Here is a 27,805-nt window from a genome sequence, read left to right as displayed (position 1 = left end):
CATCAGTCATTAAATGGTTCGACGGTCTTAAATTACTTAACTTATTTATATAAGCTGTTTATTTTTAACTCATTTCATTAAATTTGACTATTGAATTTAATTATATATAACCATATATATAAATCAATTACACTGTTATTAATATTGTTTTAAATACATAATTCACATAGAAACGTTAAATAAAATTGTCAACTTTGAAAATATTTTATAATATATAATGGAACTCGGTTGGATACAAAGGAACCCTAAAAAGTTAGACCTAGAATATTACAAAAGGATAAACAAAAAACGTCGACGTAATTCCGAACGAAGTTGACTTCGCATCACTCGACATTCGGTCTCCGTGCGGGCGTGCATTCTTGCGTCCAACGATTCATCAAGTGAAAACGAATCATTCATTCCTCAATTGATTTAATAATTATAGAAAGTTTAATAATTTCTTACAAATAAAAATCATATAACGCGTTTGATTATTTATTATAACGTGAACCAAATTGCATTGAATTGTTAACACGGAATTAGAGCCCAGTGCATCAGGTTGTTTCCAGTGAAAGTGTGGTCAAGGCCAATGATATAATACCTCGAATGTTTTATAGTTGGAGTTGAGTGATTTAATATTAGTTTGATGTGATTTTTTGTTTACGATCTTAAATATATAGTAAGTACCTTTATTCGTGCCCTAATATTTTGGCCAATAAATTTTAACTAGCTTAATTTTTATGATTACTGGTTTATGTCCTTTAAAATATCTTTTTTTATTTTTTATAGAATTCTTATAGATTTTTACATCAAATTTATTTAATACAACAGATTTTCGTGTATTTTTTTTCTTTTGGTAACATGTTGGAAAGATAATAATATTAAATCAAATTATTTATACGGGCTAATTACAATAAAATTCTGTGTGAAATGTATTAAAATATTACATTATTACTCAAAATATTTATGTCAGGTACATTAATATTTTAAAATCGTGTGTGTAAAAATAATTTTTAACTTTTTAATATTATACGATTTATGTCAAATATTGTTTACATTTTGTTTACAAATCAATCTATTTGTACGTGGGTATATATTTATATTAATATATGCTTTATATGATATGTGTAGTTTATTATAGTGTACTTTTTATCACTCCAAAATATATCAATTCGCCATGAATCAAATCATTTGTGTCAATTCAGTAAAAGAATATTCTAGACTAATCTCAGGAAATATATAGATAGTACAAACAGTGTAACCATTGTTTCAACGATCTTTCACATCAATATATTCCCAGTGTATCATCGCAAACGTATCGGTTAATCGGATTACTTATAAGAAACACTGCGGGCATATGAATGGCATTCGAAATGAAACCGGTTTCTGCATCACGGACATTAAACACGGTCTTGTAAGATTAATTACATTACGTAGACGTGTCAATCCGTTACTTATATCCTGCGGTGATAACTCAAATATAGAGATTTATACAGACACAGAATAATGACAGAAGTTGGGTTTTAAAAACCTTTTAATCACTAAAACAATTTTAAAAATGCTGTCGTAAAAAATATCGAACGTTTTACGATGCACGATCGGTTTGTTGAACGTGTAGAATTATGTAATATCAGGACAAAAACACACCCACTATTATACTCAGCCAGCAACAAACTAAATGGCATGATATACTGTATATACCAAAAATACTTACTCGCATAATATGCATTAAATGCATTTTATATTTACGTAAACTAATAACTGCAAGTTTCAAATTATTTTAATACCTCTAATGTCTCTTCAGTGAGTGTTAATTAAAATACATTTTTAAAGTACCTGCATTTACTCAAAAATGTTTTATTTTTTCTAAACATTATCATCATTTTAGCCGTTGATTTCCAATAGGACCGTCTGGAAGCGGTCTGCATTCAACGTCTGACGTCAGACGACCACCTTATAGTTATATTTGATTTCATATATTCCACGTATCAATAATAAATTAAAACCCATTCTTCAGCAGATCTCTTTACTTTACTTCCTAGTTAGTGAGACACCGTTATCGTAACGTTAGTTTGCTATTATTAAATTTGAATATGTTAAAATACATCTGTCAAAGTTCTCGTTCCGAATTCGGTACATATCCATAATTTTTTTTCCTATATAAATAACGTAATGAAAAAGAATTCAATGCCAGTTATTCGCAGAAGTATGAAGTCATCACATATATACTTTACCGAATCGTCAATTTTACTAGAGGTATGGTTGATGGTGTATAGTAAATTATTTAACGCTATTTAAATTTTTACAACTTATCCTACATCACGACATAATTGTAATTTTATTTTATAATAAAACTAATAGCAGTTGCTTGGCACGTTTTTCGTATAATATTTAAACGAAATCTTAGAAATAATTGTTGAATTAAAATTACGACTCAATTATGACTCAATTGTTTTTACTTATTACTTGTCGTTTGTGCGGTATTATTGCCACATTATTTTGTTTTGAGGTCATTCCATTTACGAGAACCCAGTAAAAATGTCGCTGAGTTTGTTGGCTTTCCTCAAATTTCTTTTTATGTTCCGACACCATAGTGTTGATAGTGTCCTTTAAAGTGATTCTATACCGTTACTTTTGGAACGTTATAATCTACTATTAGTAAACTTAAAAGGCATGCATTATTATATAACAAAAATATACCTTTTCTCTTGAATCCGAATGTGTTACATATTTGTGACTTTTATTATTTATTGCAACCGTTTTTATTAATTAGAATAAATACAATAAAATTATTTAGATAACAATATCTCTGTAAATAGACAACATCAACTCTGTAAATATAATATGACATCCCTGTAAATATAATTATCTATATATATAAACTCGTAGAGAGTCCACTAGGTGGTCTGGCGACATATTCAAGGTCGCAGGAAGTCGCTGAACATGAGCAGCGAAAGGTAACAGTGGAGATTTTTGGGAGAAGAATATACCTTGCAGTGAGCTCCTATCGGCTGTTATGATGATGATGAAATGCTTTCACTGCCAACTTAATCGTTTTGTTAACGTACCGCGAGTTTAATTGCATAAATTATTTTTATACCGTTACTTGTTACCATATACTATGTTGGTGCAGTATGAATGCTTTTTTTAAATGTTAGATTAAATTTCTCTAAAGTAGGAATAAGCAGGACGTCCACCTGTTAGTAAACGATACGGCAGATCGCGGAATTGCGAGTTACAAATATATTTGGAGTACAAAACAAGCTACATTTATAAAAACTGCGTCTGCTTCCTTGAGGCCATACATCCCCATGCCTCCACCAAAAAAGTATAACTGTAGTTAGTAATCAATAACTTAGTATAAACATTTAAACAAGTCCAATCTCTCATTAATGGGATTACTTAACACTGCGTGATATGATCTCATCATTGTGGTTTAGGGAGAAGTTTTTTAGGTTCAATTAAGTAAGAAAATTTTCAAATTTCTTGTCTTATGGTGTTTTCTGTTCTGCAAAGAGTCTGCCACTTTCGTGTTGAATATGGTGAAACAATGGTCTGGCTTGCGCGTTACACTCCTGTTACTTATACGGCAAGAAAGGTATTCCGTCGTGAACATTTTCTTAATCAGCTCATGAAATTTGTTTTCGACTGAAAGAACTCGGAAGTTTCGGAGAAGTTGAACGGCAAGAACTGATACATATACATTCTGAAACATTTAGTGTTTATTATTTGTTCCAGGTTAAACCACTTTTCATAATGACTATCCAAAGCATGAGAGTTACGGATACAAGGGGCAGCACTAAAAAGTTTTGGAAAGGGTAAGTACATGTAATTATAAATTTTTAGCACTAATTAATAAAATTTGTTCATTTACGCAATACCGATTTACGTAAGTAAACGTAAATTAAAAGATCTATTTTTATTTATATACACGACAAAAATGGTATAATATGAATAAAAAATACAACAGTAACGAGAAGTTATTGTAAGTACTTTGTGTAATAAAAACAATCTATTACACAATTCTGAACAAGAATCGAAGTTTTCCTAATATCGGTTCCCTATAGTTTCTTAGTACATTTTATATCAAAAATTGACGGGACGGAAGAGGTGTTTTATGACAAATGCTACTATTTTCTTACCAGTACGGCACAAAATAAAATTTTAAAGCTATAATAAAGTTTTGCTTAGAATTACGTCTATGCTCAACTAATCAATTGACGTCTTGTGACTTGTATTAGTTACGATGTCTCTAAAACGACTGCGTCATTATTCTTTCGTATATAGAAAATTAAAGAATAAACCTTCTACTACACACTTCTTAATATTAAAAATCTGTGCTCCTCAATATAATAATCTGTATGGTGGCGTGGCTTGGTAACTTGAAGTAACAGTGGATAGACCACGTGTCACGCAGAGCTGACGGTCATTAACGCCAAAAGTATAGAACGGACGCTATGGGCTGCCAAGCGCAACAAAAGACGTCCTTGTTACAGTCGTTGAAAGACGCTCAATGCAGGCTGCTTTCAACTGTTCCTATTGGAAATCTTCAAGGGAAGCCTTTGTCCAGCTGTGGACGTCTTAGGGCTAAAATAATTTTTTATCTGTGGGAGCTTAGCGATCAAGGATTATAATTTGCAATTGTAATAAGCGAGTTCGAACTCCTGCTGAATTCTGTTTGGTGTATTAACATTACAAACCAATATTAAAATAATTTGTTTGATGCGCAAACCGGTGAATATACGATATTTACCGATTCCCAATAAGAAATTCGAAGTTTTGTCTGAAATAATGGGAACAATACAAGATTAAAATAACACGACATTACTTTCCGGTCCTCCTAACATTTTATATCATGCATCTTGGTACTTTAATCAATTCGACAACCCTTACGAACAACATTACATGGTTAATTCTTAACTGATTGAAATTAGTATTGCGTGGGGACTGGCAGATTTGATACTGACGGACTTCGTAATGTAAAAAAATTTTATCATCCGTATTTCAAAGTGATCACTTTATTCATTAATTTAATGTCCTAATAATTAAAAATGATTACTTTTACTTAAGCTATTACATACATTAATTAAAATAAGTTTTATATTTCGTACGATGCAAGGCTGTGTATGTTGTATATTTTTATATTTTTTGTATATTTTTTTAAGCTGCTTGAAATACTCTGTCGCCAAATATCAGAGACCTTTCATACAGGGTAAATAATTTTTACATTTAGCTTTCATTTTACAATATTTATCTGTATGACCAACGCAAGCTTGTACATGTATTCCTGTTTAATACTATATGTGGTATGTATGATTGAGGTATGATTTATATTACTTGGGTTAAAGTTTTTTCATCCAAATGTAGATATATTAATTTACACCCAAATTTTTATGTAAAAATAAAGATGTTTTTTTATTATGTTTGCAATTATTCAAAAATTTTTCGTACTATAAAAAATGCATGAATCAATTTTATACTGAATTGGTCAAGCAGTTCTTAAACGCTTAACGACTAATTTGGCGAATCATTTTTTGTTTATAAATATAATTTGAAACGTAGATTTGTCAAAGTTGTAATTATTAAAAATAAAAAATAAACATTTAATGACCACATAGTATGATAATTTATGTATAATAATTAAACAATATTAATAAATGTCTCTAAAATAATAAAATAAATGTCAATAGCTCCATGTCCAATATAAAATTGACGATTGTCTGTATATACGATTAATATTGCAGAACCACCTTTCACTGACCACGAAAAAAATTGTTTTTTTTTCTAAATTATGACTATTATCTCCCAAACTTAAAACTAAACGAATAAGTCGCTAATGTAAAAAAATCATTGATACAAACTACCATCAGTTTTTAATATAGAAATTTCACGTGAATTTAAGTGGGAATAACACTCTTGTTCCATGGCGACCTACTAAACTGCAATCCTCCTACTAAACTCCATCCATCATATTTGCGATAAATCACCGACTGCAAGACATAGAACTTCGACAAAGATCGCCACGATGACAGGTACTGCGCTGCTCGCATACAGCAACCTACCGGAACCTTATTTATATCGTCATTGCACTCGGTGGAGAACCTACCCACGTCGCATCTACCGGCTCATGGTAGCCACTCGAGAATCTTTCATCCTTAACGTTTTTCATGAACGATCAAAACGTCACATGCCTTCACAAGATCATCTGAATCTACAAAAAGTCTTGTGAAGGCGTCTTCCGACGTCCTTAATGACGTTATTTGTCCACATGTTGGTAGATGCCCGACGCTGCGCTTTTCGGTATTAGTTCTCCGTTTCAGTGCATCAAGACTGCATCGGATATCTGTTCTATGCGCTGTGTGGCCTGCGCATTGCCAATTTTGCCAACCTGCTGAGTTATGTCGGTTTCTTTGTAATACGTATGTTTTGTTTACTCATACCAATGCTAGAGACGGTGGTTAAACTGGTAAAATAGTCTATGAAAAGATAGCTTAGTTACTATAAATGAGGTTAAGGCTAACCGGTCTTAGAGCTCTGCTACCTGCAATCCATGGAAACTGATGCTACTCAGGTAAACAATGACCTTCCATTATAAAAAGTGAAGACCGTTCTATGATACACTTGATAACTATTCGTGATACTGTGATAATGCATATTTTTGTGTTTTCTGACAGTATGAGCGATACTAGTTCAGTTGAAATGATCTAAAATCAGAGTCCACAATGGAGGAATTCTAATCATTGTAATAATTTCAGCTGAAAGACATACACTGCTGGACAGAGGTCCCTTGTATAGGTCTGAATTTTATTTGCTTGAATAGGACGGGCTGTACAAGGTTTGCACACAGCATCTTTCAAAGACCTTAAAAAGGTTGTCTGTCCACCTCAGGGGGTAAACGTCGTAAGTTGCGCTTGCCGGTCTCCAATTCCTGAAAACCACTCCAGCCATCTGACCTCCGCGCTGTATAGGCTGACCATTGTAATTTTAAACTTGCTAATCCGGTCGGCTATGATGGTTACTTCCGTACGTCTATGAAATACCGGAATAAGTACTCGTAGAGAACTCTCGAGCGAAATTGCTCCATGGCTTTTTAAGCAAATGTATGTCTGAAGTTAGACACCACATTTTTGTGCCGTATGTCGTCACTGGTAACACTCATTGATCGTAAGCATTCGTCTGAAGGTACTTAAAAGTAAACTACCTACTAACATTAGTAAAAATGTCATCGAACCTGGACTACAATTATACCTATTTTGTTTAATTTTTCACTTGAGTTTTATGTAAAACAATATTCAACACAGAAAAACTTAAGTAGAGGAAGTAACGTCAGTCTTAACCTTACCTACATAAATAATGTCATTATTAAGATAGATAATCACAGTGCATATATTACATTATCTAGCACTTTATCTCTTTCATCCTGGCTTTTAATAAAAGCCGAGTCACTTCATAGTTGTGCCTATCTAAGGCGGTGTACACACTTGTAATAGATATCCTTTGTACTTTTGACTTATAAATATTCTAGAAGATGAGCGGTCAAATTGAAAAGCTGCGTGAGACTAAATTGCAAGATCATATTTGGGTTTTGAATATAGTAATACTAAAATATAGTATATGTAACGAGCAGATGAGAAAAATTGTTAACATAGATTAAAAAAGATTTATTCAAGTGGTAAGGTATTGAAATGAAGACAACCTGTATCGTATATCTGTGAATGATTGAACATGAAATTTTAAAGAAACATTTTTAAACTATCATTATCATTACAGCCATCTGCTGCTGGGTACAGTCCTCCTGCATAGATTTCCAATAAAAGCAGTTGGGTGTGCCTTGCAACCACCCTCTTCCGATTACCTCAAAATATAATATTGCATTATGAAATATCTTAGCAACTTAATTAATAATACTTCTAGAAAGTAGCAATGAATAATAAAAAATAAACGAAAAATATTATTATCACTGTATTTCAATTCTTTGACAATTTGCTTACCGATTCAAAAAATCCTTAAACTTTCGAACTGCGTAACCTTGTCAAGACAGCCACATAATAATAAAAAAATGTTACATAAATGTTAATAACCAAACCTGTACACAGTATACACCGACCCTTTTTTATGACGTACGGTCCGAGGTCGCCGGTTACGTATTTGTCGGCAGTTCTTTTCATGTTAGGCGCTATAACATACCACTATGTGTCCAGTTTCCATTCGCAGAGGTGTTACTCTGCACATATCTGTAATCTAAATGTTTGTAAATGAAATATTTCCTTAAAAAGTGTTCGAGTGTAAAAATTATAGTGATGTGCGATAGGCAGTTACTCAGGCAAAGTTCCTTAAAAAAACCTGGACACCCGAGCAGTGGCAACAGAAAAAATCTACATGTTCTTATTAAAGTTCCAGAACCTGATCACAACAGGTGTGGTGTTTTTTTTTAAATACGTTTCAGATATCAACATGTTGACACTAGTCAAGGTAAAACCGATCAGTAGCGCAGTACACAAATATTTAGAACAACTTCGTATAGTATTCAACTTATTAGCTAAAGTGAGCCTTTATAACTTACACGTAACTAATTGCAGATAAACAACACACGTTGATTTCCGCGCAAAACAGACCAAAATAGCTAATAATACATCGATATTTAAAATTAAATTATTTAACATATTTTTTACAACGATTTTTATTGAAATATATATAATTTTATCTATTCTATTCATTAAACGTTCATTTACTACTTATGTTACTAAGAGTCGTTAGAAAAAGACTAGAATTCCTTAGTACAAGGTAACCAGTAAGAGATTTTCGTATATAAATAAAGTATATCTTTATTTATTTACAATATTTAAATAAAAACAAATATACTATTTGTTTTTGAAATTTGGAAAATATTATCGTAAACCTAAAATCTCAAAGTCAGTGTAACAGATGTAATTTTAGATCTGTGGAGTTAATAAGTTCATAAAATTAATGAAACATTTAATAATAAAACGAAACATCACCTTGTAACCCTGACTCGTTTGCCTATTGCACTTTAATATAGATTTATGAGCGAATGTAAGCGCCTTGTACAATGAAGTGACACGATCTCTCTGCGGGAGAATGATGGATGTATCCGATAAAAAAATCTGTCGTTACTCCTTGTTAAAGTTTCATCCAGACTGGGGACAGAGCGAAATGCTCTTTAACGATGCTAGACAGGCACACGACGAGTAGTGGAACAATTGGCTAATTTAGTCTCTAGTTATACAGAGAAGCGCATAAATATCACAAGATTTAGTATGCGTTGTTGATTATGTTTCCACATGTTATTCACTTTCATACATGCATATTACGTGACCGTAACTCTTGGCGTATTGACCATCGTTATGATTTTAAGTGTGTATAATAGTATTTTCATGTAATAAAAATATAACAATGTTTTCAAATAATCCTATAGTGTCATAATATATATCACAGATTGAAGTGTGATACGTGTTGAAAGCCTTACCATAACCATTATCAATCATCATAATTTCAGTTGTTTAGTTAGAAAGTTTATGGATTAAAACGGAATGCTTTATCAACACATTGCTTAAAGTTCATTAATAATAATAGAAAATACTTTATTCATCATCATCATCGCCATCATTTCAACCGTAAAGAGTTTACTGCTGCATTAATCCCCCAAAGATTTTCAATAACCGATAGCCAGACCGATTGGAAGCGCTCTGCATATAGCATCTACCGACGAACATGACATTCAAATTTCCTTAAACTAAAGAATGCTGTATAAGAATCGGTGCAACACTATATTTACATTGATTCCTAATAATATTCACTTGCATAAAATCTAGTTATTCGCAAAATGAATAACGCCGGAGTAATCGTAAAATAAATAAATTAATTTTTTTATTTTATTTTTACGTACTTATAATTTGTCATGTATGTTTTCGTAACATTCATTACTTGAAGTCAAAAACATGTTATTATACTAAAATGTCACACATTTGACATTTTATAAACGAACAGTCTATTGCACAAATCACGTCGCCAATTACGTAAGACGTATTTATGCGTTGCATTGATTATCTATTAATAACTAATCATTAAAATTAGTTTACCAAATTTAATAGAAAAAATAAGTAAAAAGAGGGATTTAAGTTCAATAGAAAAAAATTAAAAACTTTTATGATCACTCAGCAAATTTTGTGATGACAAACTTACTTTACTCGTTATTTTTACAAGCATAGCATAGTCACATACTTTAGTTATCTGTATCAGGTACGTGTATGTCGCAAATATTTACGACATGCACAAGTAAAAATATAAAGTAATTATAAATTCAATATGACATATCCGCTGAAAAATGTAGATTGCACGTTAGCCTCTATACCTCCACCAGGATTGAGACAACGCTGATGATGGCTAACTTTAACATGTAACAGTAAGTTAGCTCGAAGGAACCAATGAAACTGTTCATGTCACCGTTCTTATTATAATAAACAACTAATCTTTTATATAGTTAACAAGCAGTACTCAGCTTTGAAAGCAATGTCAAATACTTAGACATTATCGAAAATAAAAACAAGTTAAAAAATTTTAACCGAAAAATTTACCTTACAGTAATTATAATACAGAAATCAAATGAATTGGTCAGTTGATCTCTCACACTTTCATGATGTCCAATAAAGCATGACAAAACGGTTCACAAAGGCTTTTGAAAAAATAAAACGCTCAGCAACATATTTGCATTCGTCATTTATTGTTTATTATTTTAATCCGGTACACCGTAACAGTTGCGTTAAGGCACAAATGGGCGTTGAAGTAGTGGTTACTAGAGAAGACATCCGCTTAAATAAACCTTGCTACCAATTTATGACAGTTTTCAATCTCCGTCGTATATATCTTTTCTAAAAAGTATCGGAAAATTTTGACGATTAACAAATGTTGTATTTACTTATTATTGAAATAAAGATTCTATCATGTCATTGGAAAAAAGTACTTATAAAAATTATCTATTGTCATATTTTACAGCGGAAAAAATTCCACGCAGTACACGTAATAAAAACCTATAATTTCAATCGCGAAATGTAATTTAAAAACTGTCATGTAAGAAATTACAAAAGTGTATAGTCATCGTAAAATTAATATATTATTTGGTTAAAATAATTATGAAGCTATTTTATCAAAAATGATGAATCGATTATTCAAAAGTTATTGAACTTAACCCGTGTTCGGAAATTTTATCATTGCTTATATGAAATAATGAAATTGTTTTTCTTTATTATGCTTTTAAGCGCACAGAACTAATGGCTGCGAGAGCCAGTCCTCTCACAAGATGGATAGACAACCTTATTAAGGTTGTCGAAAAACGCTGGGTGCAGAACGCTTTACTTCGGTCTTATTAGATATCGCTTAGGGAGGCTTAGGCTATGCTTAGCTGTGGACGTGTCCTATGGATGAAATAAGGATGATTATGCTTTGGTACAAGTTTTGAAACACAGTTATTTACATAAATAACTATAACGTTTCAAGGTGTTATTAGAACAGATAAATATCGTAACCAAAACCAAAAAAACTACTTATATGAACCATTTTTATTTGCAATCATTTAATACAATACATGAATATTATAATCTATTGGATTTTTATAACGTAGTCAAAATGTATACTGTCTTGATATTTTTTTAAACAAGCTAACTCTGCGTTGGCGTGAAAACGCCATTGCTACTACGAGGTCGTCTTGTGATTCGCGGATTTTTTATTAAGTACAATCATACCACTTTACGCTGGATATCAATTCGCAGAAGTGTTTTTCTATCGCTTATTGTTTATTTATTTATGTTATTATTCACTGAGATTCGTAATAAATACTTGTCTACGTCATGGGAAAAGTTACTATAATCAGATTGGGCTACTCCGTAATGGCATCCTGCAACATAAAGCTACGAGGGTTACAAATGCCCGTTGATTTTGGAAGAACCCGCAACTAACGCAAACGACTACATTTTTACATAAATTTAAAATATTATTATTCAAGGCACTTACACACTCTTTTGAATCGTCAATAATTTTAAATTATCAAGCCATGTAATTATTACATAATCAATTTAAAGTATACAGATTTCGTTGGTAGATTGCGATAATCAATGTTTAAGTACTTTTCTCTTGAAGGCACTTTATGTCAATTTTTAAAGACTCACTGATTCCATCGTCGGATGATTCTCGTTTTATCTCATATTAAAATTTATTATCAAATGTAATTCAGATTAAAATTTTCGAAATTTACTCAACATACCATGAATTATATTTCTCATCGACGTCAAGTTTAGTCTACCTATTCGGATGATAAATTCCTCACAGCTGTAAAGGACAGGCCAAAGAAATATAGCGGAATTACATGTCTTTAAAAAAATAGCATAATAAAATAGATATATCATAAACTTTAGCACGTATAAATTATTTTTTTTAATTTGTCAATAGAAGCTTTTTAATTTCATCTGTGATTCTTTAGTAAAAACGTATACATGACACGTAAAAAGACTTTCTAACTCGATGTCCTGATGGTCGTGTCTTGATATACATTGCTTCTAGTATTTGCATTGTGTATATCTGGGGTGAGTAGCCTTTTTAAATTAATACGCTAATTCAAATTTTTAATTTTTTGGCGGGCCGCACTTAAAGTAACATTTCCTTATAATTTACAAAAGTTTATACATAATAGACTTTAAAAAAATATATATAAAAATATGAAGATTACATACACAAATTGTAATTCAAAATAGAAACGACTAAGAAATTAACAGAAAAATATGTTTACTTCAAATTTTTAATGAGAAATTTGGCACTGTTATTCAATACAAGTTGATAGATATCAGCTGCAATTGATGAGATAGCTACACGTACACAGTGTAATCATACGTTACTCACTATTCGTTTGTGGACTTTTTGTTTAATTTTTTGGTTGAAAGTAATTGTTCGCAAACATACATATTTCAGAACAGACTGCATTTGCTTTTCATTTTTCGTTTCTTTGAAAATTTCTAAGGTTTCACATAAGATTTATAAAAAAATTCCATTTTTACTGAGAAAAACACATTTTTAAATTAATATTATTTGAATTTAAATGTGGTGTGATGATTGAAAGTCTTCGGAAACTGTATTAATATTGATAAAAAATGCCGAGGAAAACATTTTCTTGGAATGCTATAAAAACATTTCATGCTCCTGTTTTCTTAGCATTGAACATATGAGAACGTAATTGTAATTCGTTGATTAAAATGTTTATATATTGTGCATATTTTTGAGAAGTAGTAAGGATTTCTAATTGTAAAAAGTGAGACACATTTTTCTGCGAAAGGTGATAAAATTAATCAGTTTAATTATTATTAGTAAATGCGTTGTATGTATGCATTTTCTTATAATTATTTTTATAACAATATTTTCTTGAAAGAAAGTCGATAAAATAAATCTAATTTTAGAAATGCATGACTGATCACATGAACTTGATTACGGGCCGCAAGCGGCCCGAGAGTCTCGTTTAGCGTCCCTGGTGTATATATTTTCCAGAGAAAACATACAATACATTTTCGTTAGCATTTTCAGAAGAAGTAATCAATATTATCTCTTCACGTTTTTCTCTAATCGGCACATGCCGGCCATATCCGATCCATCTGTCGTTTCACCTCGCATAACACGAATTATTGTAACATCTATATAACGGGTTGCAGAAGGTGCGAAGAACACCTTTTACAGCTTACAGCGAGAAGCGGTCGCTAACTTTGTACCCTCATTACGATTCAGTCAAGATTCAGTTATTTACGTTCTCTCCCCATCGCGATATGACTGCGCCTTAGGGCGTAAGGGTCTGAGACTCCAGCACTCGGAACTGATAGTGGGTTCTATGAAGCCTGACCACTGCATTAGCTATCGCATCACTTCTACTATTCCTTCGTATATGGATCTCTTCATTTATTGTGTTATCTTAGATTGTAACATAACAGAATCCTAATATATATTATGTGGAGGTGAAGCTATTGACCCATATAAAGGATTGAAAATTACCACATTAAACGTTAAAAAGTCAGGTGTTCTGAATTTATTACTTAAATTTAAAGAGAGTAAATATCTACATAATCATTCAATTTTATTCTGTTCGTATATAACATTCTTTATATTATTATTTTAAATATATTTTATAGGTAAGAAAATTAGAAAGGAGTGTATTGATATATTTTTAATTTTTTCTAATGTAAATTAAAGGACTGTAAAACCTTATTTTACTTCCAGGCCTTACAAGCTAAGAACAAAAATTCTGGTCGCTGGTTTGGTGTTCCTCGTATTTATTTTGGCGCTGAGTGGATTCCTCATTGGCAGAGCGGAATACACAGGGAGGAAAGGTTTAGAATCTCCCGACCCCGTGTATGCTCTTCAACCCTCACCTTCAGTTCTTCACGTGTTTCGAAAAGCAGCCGTATGCACTGACGCTCCACATTGTTCAAAAGTAGGAAGGTGAGATACGTTAATAAATGTATATTTATAATAGTTAAGAAAAAAGTTTATATTTGGGAAAAAAAACAGGAAAATTCACGTTCTTATTCGTAACAAAATTATTTATTACTGGATGCCTAAATTTTATTAATAAAAATATTTTATTATAGCAGTTTTTAAATGAGATCTAAAAAAGCATAGGTTAGTACACCTATCAGTACGGCCATTTTGGATTCTATGATCCTTGCAAGCTGGAATACAGTAATTTTGACATTACTGTTCTGCGGAAAACAAAAACTTCGATGGCATAAACAGAGTTAACTTCCACAAAGTGGGCAGACGGCGTTAACAAGATGCTATCAGCCTTCAAACGATCTTACTCTAAATCAACGTGAAAAACCTGTCTCGAGTAGTGAAGTCTAGGGAGTAATAGCATCAATAGATAAATAATTAAAAAATACAAAACTCCTATCAAAAACAGCCTAAATGATTAGAAATATTATTTAGAGAAATCCTAGCTGCAAATGGGTCGGCAGTGGACGCGGCGATTGCAGCTATGTTCTGCAACGGAGTCCTCAATCAGCAGAGTATGGGGCTTGGTGGAGGATTCTTCATGACGGTGTACATCAAAGAAGAGGAGAAGGCATATGCTGTGATAGCGAGGGAGACCGCACCCGGTGCAGCCACTGAAGATATGTTTCACGGTGACAAAGTAAAGTCATCAAAAGGTAAAATATTATAAGCGAGATTACACTAATTATTAATAAAAACGTCATCATAAATATTGAGATTAGATATAAACACAATCCTTGTATAATATATGTATATTAATATATATTATACAGATTGATTTGTCAGCAAAAAGTTCATAATATTTTACACCAATTTAATCACCTTGTGATCTACAATATGTAAAATTAATATTTTTTTCCATTGAAATGCGACATAATTCAAGATATAATTCACTATCTTTTTCAGTTCGTATCTATACTGTTGTATTTAATGGAATCAGGCGTTATTTTGCGGAAGTCCATCATAAGTAAGAAAAGAACCAATATTGAGTCACTTCCGCACATGCAGTGGTAGTCGTGCAACAAAGTGCACCGCCCGCCAGCCCGCTGATAAATGCGCATGCGGCAAACAATGCGAATTACACAACTACCACCGTTAAATCACTCAACACGTGTTCCACCTCTCCACGGGGCATCTTCAGGAGTTATGTTACACCGATTAGTGCACACACAGAGTCTCTGTGCGGAAGTAGCTAAATATTGGTTTTTTTCTTACTTACACTTTGTCTTATTAGCATTTAAAGATTCCGCGGGTTTATGACAGTAGTTCGCGGAAGGCGTTTAGCCAAAACCTCGGTAAAGTAACTTAGCTTGAAGGCTTCTTTGGGGGACCTCGACTCGGATTGGGAAGCCAAGCTTTTAGATGACTTAAGCGAGCGATATAAACAGCATTGCTTATGATTTGTATTCAAACTTTGTTCGGATATTTCACGAAAATAAATACACTCATCATTTTCATCATTTCAGTCGTAAGAGGTTTACTGCTGGGCATATGTTCTGCCCCAGAGATTTCTAATAGGACTGGTAGAAAATGGCCGGCATCCAACCATTTTTACATCTTTGTTGTCTTTAATAACAAAATTACATTTTAACAGTATATAGGTTTCAAATAACAGTGTACATCGTAAACTATGTAGGTTTAGCACTCGTTTATTCTTCCGTTGTCACAAAGCGTTTGTTTAAATATTTCACACTAAAACATGGGGTATCTTCAGATTTTATAAAAAATTACAAATTAAAGGTGTATAATAATTTAACGTGATTATTCGAACTGATTTTCTTCATAAACAAAGTGACAACAGCAGCTGAGAGTTTGCATGTAAAGTATACTTTCTCCATAAAATTTACGGATAAAGAGTTGTTTTAAATGTTGCTATTAAATGATATTTGTACACTTGAACACTGATCGTTTCATAAAAGTCATAGTAACATCAAAAAACTAAATAACTTCATATATTTTTTGTACAACCTCTCTTATAAATATTGCGTTTTAGTGAAAAATTCTATCACGCGCTTCTGTATAAACCCTTGTATTTTCTTTCTGTAAGAAAAAAATCATATGTGGTACAAATAGTTTAAATTTTATCACTTGCTTTGCAATAGTGCTACCGGAACCGCTGTACTGCGTCTTAGGAAAACGAAACTAGGCAGTGGTCAAAAAAAATCATGAGCACCGCCACCGTTGACAACGGACTGACGGAACGGAGCGGTCGATATTCCCCCCGTCTCACCGTCATATACCTAAGGCGTTGTATAACGGTTCCGGTAGCGCTTTAATAAGAAGGACGTACCACTAATGTGATAATAAGTTTCTTACAGTTGTCGGTTAATGCATATTCATACAATTAATTATATACATATTAATAAATTTACAACAGGTCCTCTTGCAATTGGTGTCCCCGGTGAATTGCGAGGACTATGGGCAGCATATAAGAAATGGGGCAAACTTCCCTGGGAGAGTTTAATTGCTCCGACGCTGGAGCTTTGTGAAAATGGCTACGTTATATCAAAAGTGCTGTTTGACGGCTTCGAAAATGCCCCTTACATTAAAAAGGATCCTCATTTAAGGTAAGTTGGTTAAAAAAAGTTCCTAATAATTGCCAAGTAATCTTTTCCTGCAGAATAGACGCTATGCGGGGTTCATGTATAATGCTTCCACTAAGCATTGTTCTTGTAATTGTGCCATTGAGCTATATCATATGCCTATGTAATGTTGACACAGATTAAGTGTGGATCTAACTCTTCATCTGAAAAGTTGATAAATGATGTCCAAGAGATGTGTTCTAAGTGTCTAGATCTTAATGCACGGTGTTGAAATTACAAGGATGCATTGTACTTCTTACTTAAAATTTCAATTAGTTATAAAAACATTATTAGAATTTTGACAAATTTTCGGGGCACATTGATAGCGCAGCGTAGAATGTCCACTCGACCTGGATAGGCGGCCACTCATCCTGGATATGCTGGATTCAGGCCACCTCTAAGTGGTCCTATTGGAAATCTATGCGGGAGGCCTGTATCTCACAATGGATGAACAATGGCGGATATGATGATGACGATAATTCATATAAAATATATAAATTCATTCAAGCTAAGTGCAAAGATTATGTAACTTATTATTCAGGCAGCGCATATTTTTAATTATGAGCGTCTTTATTTAGATATTGAGTTCCGTCTGCCAAATGATCTTGAAAAACAATTAACGATGAAAGCGAAGTGAATTTTATTTTGGTACAGTGTGTAAATCACCGTTTGGCAATAACGGCATTATAGTAACGTATACTGTTATTTATTGGAACCAACCTTATAGAGCTGCAAAACTTGTGCGCCTTACGACAATCGGCTTATAAAAAATACGAGTAAAATTTAAAAAAAATATACTTGTATTCTGTTTTTGGGTATATGTGGACACCACAGTTATTTATAACAACGTAGCATAAGTTTTGTGCTGAAATGGAATCCAGTTCTTTATTGGATAATTTGCGTTCTCTACTCACCCTACACAAATATATTTTTAGAAAAACTTACTTCAATCCACCCAAAGGTCAGTTTCACGGACCGGGGACAGTGGTAAAGCCGAGCGAGGCGTTCTGCAGGACACTGAAGCAAATCGCTGCAAAAGGTGGAGACGAATTGTACAACGGAACCCTTGCTATGGATTTTCTCGATGATCTGCAACGAATGGGAAGCATCATCACAGCTGACGACTTAAGGAACTATGAGTAAGTTATAGTAGCATCGAAACATGTAACGAACCTTAGGAACGCGGCGAGATGGGGGCCGAGGAAAAAGAGTATGGTTGCTGCCCGGTGCGCTGACGGCAGGTAGATAAAACGGAACGGTCAGCCGTTCAACTACTACCAACGTCTCGCCACGGTACAGCGATTTTGGTAGCATTTTAATACTTATGTAATTGCTGCAAATTTACCTCATTTTATTAACATACAGAGTGTAACAGGAGCGGTGGATCAAGCGTTGCCAGGTTCTTGTCTTGTCTTGTCTCAGCGGGCTGGTTTTCGTAACCAAGCGGCACTGCGCTCATTTTGCGTCGGAGTTGGCCTTAATCAAGCTAACCCAACTCCTCGATGGGTCTCCCTATTCATGTTCAGCAATTTCCCGCTTTAGCCGATCTTGAAGAATTTGCGATTTTTAATAAAATATGATTCGTTCATAAAACTTTATGATACAAGGTAACGGTAACCCTAAGTAAGCATTGCTTAACACTTTGGAAGTCGGCAATTTAACTTTTTTAAAATGATTGAAATTTCGCTGCTTCTTCACTGTTTTACATTTTTAACATGCTGTTAGTTATATGAAATTTTCTATAATTCTTAAATACTCTGAAGAATATTTACAAAAAAAAAACAAAAACTCTTAAATATCAGCCGATCGATTAAAAACTGCTGATAAACATAAAATCATTAAAAAAAATTTTAAGAACTCTCCCTCTGATACACGTTTGCTATACTGGTCGTGTTACACCCTGTATATATATTTTAGAATGTAATATCGCAACTTATGTGATAATAAAATGTTACGATTTTAGGGCTAAGATTGTAGAACCCCTCGCGGTGCCTCTCAGCGACGGCGACATTCTCCTCAGTGCGCCTCCTCCGAGCAGCGGCGTTATACTCATCAACATACTTAACATCCTCACCGGCTACAACTTCACGTCACATAGCATTGACTCCACAGACGACAAGATACTCACCTACCATCGGATCATAGAAGCCTTTAAATACGCGTACGCTACCAGGACCAAGCTCGGCGACATTGATTTCCTGAATTTGAATGATGTAAGACTCGAAAAAATATTAATGATTTGCGATTTGCAAAATCTTCTTGGCAATCTTATAGCTACGATGGCAGTGCTACTATTTTTTTTAGTAACAATTTAATTTGTTTGAGCCAGAGTTTATTTGTGCGTAACAATTTTTAGCTCAAAACCTAACAAGGAGGCTAGCAAGAGAGCTAGAAAGCTTTCTATCAGCAAATCTATATCATAGTAAAGCGAATCAACTCGTGCTGGTTCTTTTCCACAGTCTAAAGGTATGGAGTGTGTCAAAAGATGGCAAGTCTGATTATAAAAATTTTAGTACCGTTTTTTTATTCCGCCAAAGGCAATAAAAATAGTAATATTTTCTTTTAAGTAATGCTTAAGTGAAAAGCTTGCAATAATAAATCACTATCCATTTGATATGAAGTCACGGTGGTCTATAAAGACCTACATATACGAACAAATTGCAACACCGAAATCAATTGAAATCGTTCTCGTGATTGGGTCTTTATTTTGATTGTTTTAATCTCAACAAAGAAATAAAGACCCGTTCACTCCACAGCTGATACACAATGTTACCACACCAAAATACGGGACAGAAGTACGTGCGAGGATAAACGACTCTTACACGAGCAACGACACCGTCACCTACGGCGCCGCGGAGTACAGCCAGCCGGACGCGGGCACCGCGCACATCTCGGTCATCGCTAGCAACGGGGATGCTGTCTCCGCGACCAGCTCTATCAACTACTAGTAAGTAAGAGCCACATACAGCCAGCCGCACGCGGAAAACATTAAATGATGACATAAAAATGTTGTTTTTCAGCTTCGGAATTGGCGCTACAACGCTCAACACGGGCATCGTTATGAACAACGTGATGGACGACTTCTCCTCTCCCGGAATCACCAACTTTTTCGGAGTGAAACCCTCACCAGCTAACTTCATAGCTCCGGGGAAAAGGCCCTTGTCTTCCATGAGCCCCAGCATAATTGTAGACAAGGCCGGTAATCCGAAGATGGTCATTGGCGCCTCTGGTGGTACGAAAATAACAACCGCTGTTGCTTTGGTACGACATTTTAGGGATATTTTATTTAAATAATTTGAATAGTTTTTCAAACTCATTCCTGTATCAAAGTGTCTTTCTGTAAAACTTGATATTGAAAACTTTTATCACCTACTTCTGCCTCATTAATTACCATTTTTACAGACGATAATTCGCAAGCTATGGTTCGGCCAGTCTATAAAGGAGGCAGTAGACGAAGCGCGGCTGCATCATCAAATATTCCCTATGCAAGTTCAATACGAATACGGAATTACACAGGTGATTTTTTATTTAACTAAAAATAAGATTTAAAAAATTAATTACTTCACGAAAAAGAAAAATTCCTATTGAGGTAATTTTTAGACCAACTAGCTAAAAGAGGCTAATAATGAAATTGAAAAGAAAATGTTAAAATGGCAAATTGTGTACCGGAAAGCATGTACAATGCGAATAAAATAAGAATAGGCCGGGCTCTCGGCTAACTTCACTCATATAAGTACGGCCAGCATTAAATATATAAAATAAAAAAAAAATAATTGTTTTTGTTGATTGTTTAATTTGTTCTACAATGAGCAAAAGAGGTAGTGTTTTACATCGGCGAGCTCGAGAGATTATCAGCAATGTTGATAAGTACTTCGAGGAAGAGAAAAAACGTGTCATTATGTTGTTGGACCAGTTAAAACAAGCAAGAATTGTACCAGGGCCAGATGGCAATATTCATATATCGCGTGATGTATGTGATTGTACATACATTATAACTTCTTAACTTGTTTCCCGCGGTTAGTATTTATGTATATAAACTACAGGAATACCAGACAAAATTGAAACTACAGTTCGTACGATTCCAAAGAGTCACAACAAAATTATAATTTTCAAGATATCAGCTATTTATGAACGATTGGATTAGAATAACGGCCAAGCCAGCGGACAATGATTATTCACTGCATTCTTAACGCGATCCGACTGTAGTTCCATGCTAAGTTAATAAATCCATCATTAACTTCATGTAATAATTATAAATTGACAAAAAGTTACTTAAAAAAAAAGTGGCTGAGAAAAAAATGTCCACTGTCACTTATAGACGACCGAAGGTCAGCTCATGAATAATTGAAATCACCAACCCTTTGATTATTCTACTCATAGATAGAAGCGTTGTTGGAGTTTCCACCACTTCAAGTGGTAATGTTGGCCAGGTAATAACAACCGACCAAGACAACGTTCGGCCCTCTTGAGCACCCATAAGCATAGTCACTTCAAAGAGCATCCGTTTTAGCGATCTAAGAGCTTTACAGTCTCACAATCCGATATAACTGTCTATAATGGCCCGACCCCTCGAGATTAGCTATTTTAACAAAGGTTTTAGAATAAGCGCCCTCTGTACCTGGCTTCCGAATCAGCAGTTCCCACTTGGGTACCGATGTCCAGGTTAAAAAGGAAAAACAATCTGTGATGTGGTATCTTGTATGATATGACACACAACGAGCAGAACAGATAGCTGCTCGGACCTTAAGGTTCTGGAGATCACGAACCGGAAAGTGCAGCGTAGGTCGTTCATCCACATGGTGAATAGGTGACATTATTGATGTCGTGACAAGACCCTAGATGCAAGCCACTTCCTACCTATCTTATATGGAATTTATACGGGAGGCCCTTGTCCAGTGGTGGATGTCCTATCGCTGAAATGATGATGATGGTGTAATGAATTAATTATGTCTAACTTCATTCTTAAAATCATCGTTTAAATATATATATAATAGGCAGCTACCTTATGCTATTTCTTATTGGACATATTCATTATCCAACTTATGGTAGTAAACTTTACATCTAATGTAGAACCTTATATGGTATAATATTAAAATTATGTGTTACTTATTCGTATATACATATTAACCGCTTCCAAACGGATCTTATCAGCGTTAAAGCATTGGACAACCTACTTAACTTATGATAATGACACTTGATCCTTGCAGGACATAATACAGGGTCTACGAGCCAAAGGTCACGGCATAGTACGGTACAGCGGACGGGGGTCGATTGTTTGTGCCTTGTTCCGGAATAATACCGGAATTTACGCTAACGCGGACTTCAGAAAAGGAGGTGACGTGGCAGGGATGGATTAAAATTCCACATAGATATTATTAGTCAACAAACTATTAAATATTAGTAAAGCGCCATTTTAATGTTCTATGTCAGGAACAAATTGATGTATATGTACACACTGAGCATTTATTTATATTTCTTTGTTCATTAAACATGATGCATGTATAATTATTATCACTTTGGAATACCTAACTTTATATTAGCGTTATAATTAAGACAAACAGATATAAAAAAATGTTAAATCAATACTTGAAGCATTTATTACAATAACTACATACAAACATTAACAATTATGTGATTATTAGACAGAATTTAAATATTGTATTATAGAATTAAATAGACATTTATTAGGGAATTTTTGTTATAATCAATTTTCAATATATTTATTAAGAAATGGCAGAAGAACATATTTGTTTTTTTTACATACTTTAAAAGTTGAGAAACAATTACTCTTATTCCTAATATTATTTGAGTTCTTCTTTACAAACATCTATAAGTCTAAAGCATCTCGCATGGCTTCTATGGGATTTACAAATTTTGTTGATCCAATGATAAGAGTGTTGTCTATGCCACTTGTTATTACACTGCGATGCAATTGCTTGCACTCCTCAGCTGTTATTCCTCCGACCACATAGAGTATAATTATTGAATTATCCACTGGATGTTTTGTGCTTCGGGTTTTTTTGCTGGTGAGAATGCTGCAAATAATATTTTTTAAATTAATTTCCTAGACAACCATTATCTGCCTTTTCATCGAATATCGGTTAGAAGTTGATGATTTAAAGTTTTTACATTTATCACCAATCATCCTTTATAGCTATACTCACTTCAATCCAGAGCGGAGTAGGTCTTTAATACCATCATCATTCCTGTGCCTTAGATCAGTGAGTTCAGGTCGTTTTGAGTCTACAATATCATCAACCAGTTGCTGCAAAACTCCACGATATTCATGACCAGATCCACTGTCGCATGGCTTTAATACTGAGCCATATCTGAAATTATATGTCATTAAAAGTATCATTAATATATGTTTTTGTCTTTCATATTGTTATAATATGATAGCTTACTTTTGCAAACTTTTCCTCATCTGTGACACATCTTTTAACTTAATTACAATTTTTTTTGCTACTTCATCGCATTCTTCCGGTGTTGCTAGACAATTGTCTTGATTGTCGAATAAATTCTTATGGTCTTCAAATATGGCAACACTAAGCGTCTCAGCTAGGTTCTCTTCATGCTGCTTCATAAAGGTAACTTCAGTTCCAACAAGGGAGTAAATGTGTGTTAGTAAAGCTAACAGACTCTCCAGGGAGAGGTTTTTCTCTTTGCGTGCTTTTATCAGTTGGCTTATCTGTAAAAAATTTATCGCATAATTTTTTAACATTTCATTAACATATTTTTTTATGTAAAATATTACATCGAGCTCATTCTATATAGGGTAATTGGAAATAGGTAGTAAAAGCTTTAAAAAAGTACAGCAAAGGTAAGATAGTAAAGGTAAAGTACTAACCTAATCTCATAGTTATTTTAGAGACTTATAGGTGAGAAATCCACATACCTGAAGCAACACACTTGTAGATTCTCTGCTAGCGGCTAAATTCTGTTGTACCTGACGCTCTAAGCCCATAACAAGTTCGATTTCATTACGCTTTGGCGACTTTAATGTTTGTACCACGCCTAAAGCTTGTTGGATTGTTCCTATATGTTCAGTAATTATATCGTAATTTCCTGAAAATACACAATTTATTTTCCTATACTATAATTACACTACTACTTTAAAAAACACCAAAGTATACCTGCATTGTAAAAACTAGTTAAGAAAAATAAAAAGATAATAAGTATGAATAAAATAAACACTAGATAAAAAAAATACTTTTAACAATAAATCACATATACCTTTACAGGCAGTAATAATTTTCTCTACACTCTGTGGTGTCACTTTCAACAATGTTTTTGGCCCTGGTGACTTTTGAACATCAATTTTAGATAATTTATTGTACAAATCAAACATTACTTCCTTTTGAGATTTATTGATCATATAATCAAATGTCTGTAAACATGCATCATCATCTGCATGGAAAAGACATCCTGGACTTATTTGTATGTCATCAGGGTGTGATATACTGAAAACATTTAAAGATGTTTATTTGAAATGCTATATGTATTTGTAATAAAGCAGACCTTTATATTTTTATAAAGGGTGAATGTTTAGCTCAATTGTAAGCAAAAATGTTTAAAGCCTTTACTCTTATTTACAATTGCCCGGTTTAAATTGATCACTCTAGATGTTACATTAATTTACTTTTCTCTTTTAATGCAACAGTCCAATAACTTCAAGCAGTACAAAGTCAGAGGGACTGCTGGTAAATAATCATCATCATCATATCAACCGATAGACGCTCATTGCAAAGCCTCATCCGCTTCTCCTGAAGACCGTCATGATTACTACACTCGTCGTTTCAGACCATAGATGCCAGTTACTAAGACTACATAGGCCCCTCCCAAAGATATCTATGGGGGATATACCATAATCTCAAAACTTGGCAGGTGTGGGTAGGATTCTGCAGCCTATCCTTTGAAAAGAGAAATGCACAAAGAGATCAGTTATCTTTATGCCATTGTTCCTATACATTTACTAGAATGACAACACAATTTTGACTGTACTGTTTTAGGACATCAATGATTAATTTTTTCGATCGCAAATTTTGTAGAACAGCAAAATAAGAAAAGTGATTTAGATGATACACTATAAAAGTGCAGAAATAAATATAAAGCTATTTGTCAGAGAAACATGAAAAAACTCCATTTAATACAGATTATAAACATCATTAATGTATTAGCTACAGGCCAGTATAAATTTAAAAATTCATGGTAACACTCAATAACTATTATTTTAAATCTTTTAATAGTTACTTACACATTAGCAGCACATAACACTGACATGTCAACAGCAACATCATTTGAATGTCCTGGGAATCTTGGCAGCACTGACATTACTTTATCTAATATAGATTCCATGGAATGACTGGTCACACCACAAAGGTCTAAAGTTCGGTCTACTATTATCAGTGACACTGGATTAGTGCAATTCTGAAATATACAACAATTATCTAAAAGTGTACATATTTCATAGCTTTTTTAAATAAATATTTAAAATCTCAGTATTTTAATCTATAATTAAAATTGATTCTCTTTTAAATATATTTGTGGCAAATATTTACTCATCACTAGGTTGAAAAAAACCTTACCTTTTTACCTCTAGACTGTATGATGCATTAGCCATTACTTGCAAAGTACACTATTTTTAAATTTAATTATAATATTAATGCTGTTAGAAAAATACATTAAAGATTTTGGCTCAACATGGTTTTCAATGCTTAAATGCATACACTTATCCAAAAAATCATTTCCTTCTATTTTAAATGTACAATAAAATGTTTTTAGTTTATGTATAAATAAAAAATACTACACATACCTTTCGTCTATTAAGGTAAACTGGTGAATTTTCCAACACACCAGCTACTAATGAACTATAAGCCCCTATATAAAATATATCTTCTTTATAGTTCATTGACTCAAACAAACTATTAAGACCACTTGCCAACCTTCTCACTAGTGATCTTTCCTCACTGCCTAAAGTGTACAAGTCAATTGAACTAGATTCAGGAATTAAGTTACCTTCAAATGATGGGTATAAATTTTGGAATGGTGGTGTGAGAAAAATAATACTTGTTGGTGAAACAGTGAACAAAGGAATGTGTACCACGTCAGTTGCAGATTGCTGGAAATAAAATGAAATTTAAAACTTTTGCAGCTGAGGATACTTTGCAGATAAAACTGGATTATTTAAATCATTATTAATTAAAAAAAGAATTTGGGTTATCCAGACATAAAATAAAGCCAAACATTCTGTATCAATAATTTTATTTATGTGTCAATATGAAAAACTAAAACTTACACTTGCTTCTCAATATTTCTGTAGTAGTGTTAAACATGAACAGACAAGTTGTGCACAAGGCAAAGATTAAAAACATTTGGGATAAGGTGTGTGCACCAAAAGTAAAGAATCTGTCCTAAAAGAGCTAAGAAAAAGAACTTGTCTCTGAAGTTTCCTTGATTAGAAATCTTTAAGTACTTCGGCTACATTGCATGGACAAGCTCAAAAAATTTGGGGACTTGTAGTTATTGACAATGTAGAAGGCAAAAAAGGACCAGAGGATAGTCATGTGAAAACAATGTGCTTCATAAAGATTTCAGAAAACAGAAAAGCCCAGAATTTTTTTTAACAGATGCTGACATGATTGGCCACAACATCGGTCATGAGACAAAAACCAAGATATTTTCAAAAAGTTGTCTGTTGTTATATATTTAATTTTAATCAGAATTATTTACAACACTTTCAGCATTAAGTCTTATTAAAGAATGAGTTATTGTTTCACTTGGACTGCTTGCTTTTAACCCATTATTGACTTAGACATGGCTGACCTAGTACAAAATCCGAATATTTTAAAAAAATTACCTTTTTACCAATCCACTCAACAAGCATTTCCTGCAGTTGCTTTCTAGCTTCAGAAGATGCTTTACCAGCTGTTACCACATCTGTGACATCCTTTCCTTCATTGAGCTCTAAATAAACCACATCTAAGCTTACAGAAGATATTAAAATACAGTGCGTGAAGTCGCAGTTGCGTATTATTTCACGAATTGTTTGTAGTTGAGTTTGTGTTGTTTGAGTTATGAAAACTGCTTTTTTATTTTCACTTTGGGCAACCTACAAAGCCAATTTAATATTATATTGAAATATTGTAACTTATGAGACAATTAATTCGTTATCTTAAACGCCTTATTGATAATATTAAATCTTACCTCAAAGGGGGACAGACTTTTCACTTCAATGGCTCCATTTGTTAGAAGATTAAACAAACCTCCATCCCAATGCAGACACTCTGCACTATAGTCATCTAAAAATACTACGGCACCAATAATTCTATTGTACACTTCTGCCCACCAAACTTCCCCAAATTCCTTTGGCGAACCGGACATCATTGTTCAAACTTTATATTGCAACTTTAATATCGCAAATGATATATATTATTAATAAGTATATTAGAAATAAGTGATATATATTAGTGAGATATGAGAATTTCCTTCACATTCTTTCTACTTTTAATAATTGGAATACAAAAATTTGAAAAGTGTTTTATAGCTAAATTTCATAATTGCTTGAATGAAATCAATAAGTAATCATTTAAGTAGACAGTGACATATTTGACACTGACATATGTCTGTGTACGTACTGGGAAACTAATGTTACGTTCTGTACTTTTTTAATTTTAAGAAAATCATGGAGATTTTCAACATTATTT

At 33.3% G+C, this 27,805-nt stretch overlaps 2 protein-coding genes across 3 annotated transcripts; one reads left to right on the top strand and one right to left on the bottom strand.

The window, feature by feature from the left end:
* Positions 1-348: 348 nt before the first annotated feature.
* LOC137933230 (glutathione hydrolase 1 proenzyme-like) lies at positions 349-22,803 on the top strand. 2 transcript variants are annotated; one of them, XM_068777090.1, is made up of 11 exons: positions 349-658; positions 3,718-3,797; positions 14,248-14,469; positions 14,956-15,176; positions 16,898-17,087; positions 18,038-18,241; positions 19,066-19,315; positions 19,859-20,049; positions 20,123-20,363; positions 20,505-20,618; positions 22,310-22,803. In XM_068777090.1, exons 2-11 carry the CDS (start codon positions 3,736-3,738, stop codon positions 22,457-22,459), a joined length of 1,845 nt encoding a protein of 614 aa, XP_068633191.1. In that variant the 5' UTR covers positions 349-658; positions 3,718-3,735; the 3' UTR covers positions 22,460-22,803. The 2 variants fall into 2 exon arrangements, with proteins under 2 accessions (XP_068633191.1, XP_068633190.1); XM_068777089.1 differs by lacking the exons at positions 349-658; positions 3,718-3,797 and adding an exon at positions 8,164-8,395.
* Positions 22,711-27,673, bottom strand: LOC137933229 (sec1 family domain-containing protein 2-like). The gene is made up of 9 exons (XM_068777088.1): positions 27,306-27,673; positions 26,959-27,210; positions 25,915-26,220; positions 25,357-25,529; positions 24,336-24,562; positions 23,998-24,167; positions 23,507-23,790; positions 23,267-23,431; positions 22,711-23,137 (listed from the first exon to the last, which is right to left on the bottom strand). Exons 1-9 carry the CDS (start codon positions 27,483-27,485, stop codon positions 22,930-22,932), a joined length of 1,965 nt encoding a protein of 654 aa, XP_068633189.1. The 5' UTR covers positions 27,486-27,673; the 3' UTR covers positions 22,711-22,929.
* Between the last annotated feature and the right edge of the window lie 132 nt (positions 27,674-27,805).

The sequence above is a fragment of the Battus philenor genome, unplaced genomic scaffold (assembly GCF_028537555.1).
Source record: "Battus philenor isolate CCGP_79_NKW_IND1 unplaced genomic scaffold, ilBatPhil1.0.hap1 SCAF_13, whole genome shotgun sequence".
NCBI classification, from domain to species: domain Eukaryota; kingdom Metazoa; phylum Arthropoda; class Insecta; order Lepidoptera; family Papilionidae; genus Battus; species Battus philenor.
Note: the sequence above shows the minus strand (reverse complement) of the source record. Positions and strands in the feature narration are given on the sequence as shown.

What these genes read in the sequence shown, in the direction of transcription:
- LOC137933230 (XM_068777089.1), top strand. Translation starts at nt 8,235, where the DNA reads ATGAAATATTTCCTTAAAAAGTGTTCGAGTGTAAAAATTATAGTGATG. An exon ending in ATTTCCTGAATTTGAATGAT is followed by an intron (nt 19,316 to 19,858) that starts GTAAGACTCGAA and finishes TTCACTCCACAG; the next exon opens with CTGATACACAATGTTACCAC. An exon ending in ACCAGCTCTATCAACTACTA is followed by an intron (nt 20,050 to 20,122) that starts GTAAGTAAGAGC and finishes GTTGTTTTTCAG; the next exon opens with CTTCGGAATTGGCGCTACAA.
- LOC137933229 (XM_068777088.1), bottom strand. Translation starts at nt 27,485, where the DNA reads ATGATGTCCGGTTCGCCAAAGGAATTTGGGGAAGTTTGGTGGGCAGAA. An exon ending in CTACAAGTGTGTTGCTTCAG is followed by an intron (nt 23,791 to 23,997) that starts GTATGTGGATTT and finishes AATTTTTTACAG; the next exon opens with ATAAGCCAACTGATAAAAGC. An exon ending in ATGAGGAAAAGTTTGCAAAA is followed by an intron (nt 23,432 to 23,506) that starts GTAAGCTATCAT and finishes ATATAATTTCAG; the next exon opens with ATATGGCTCAGTATTAAAGC.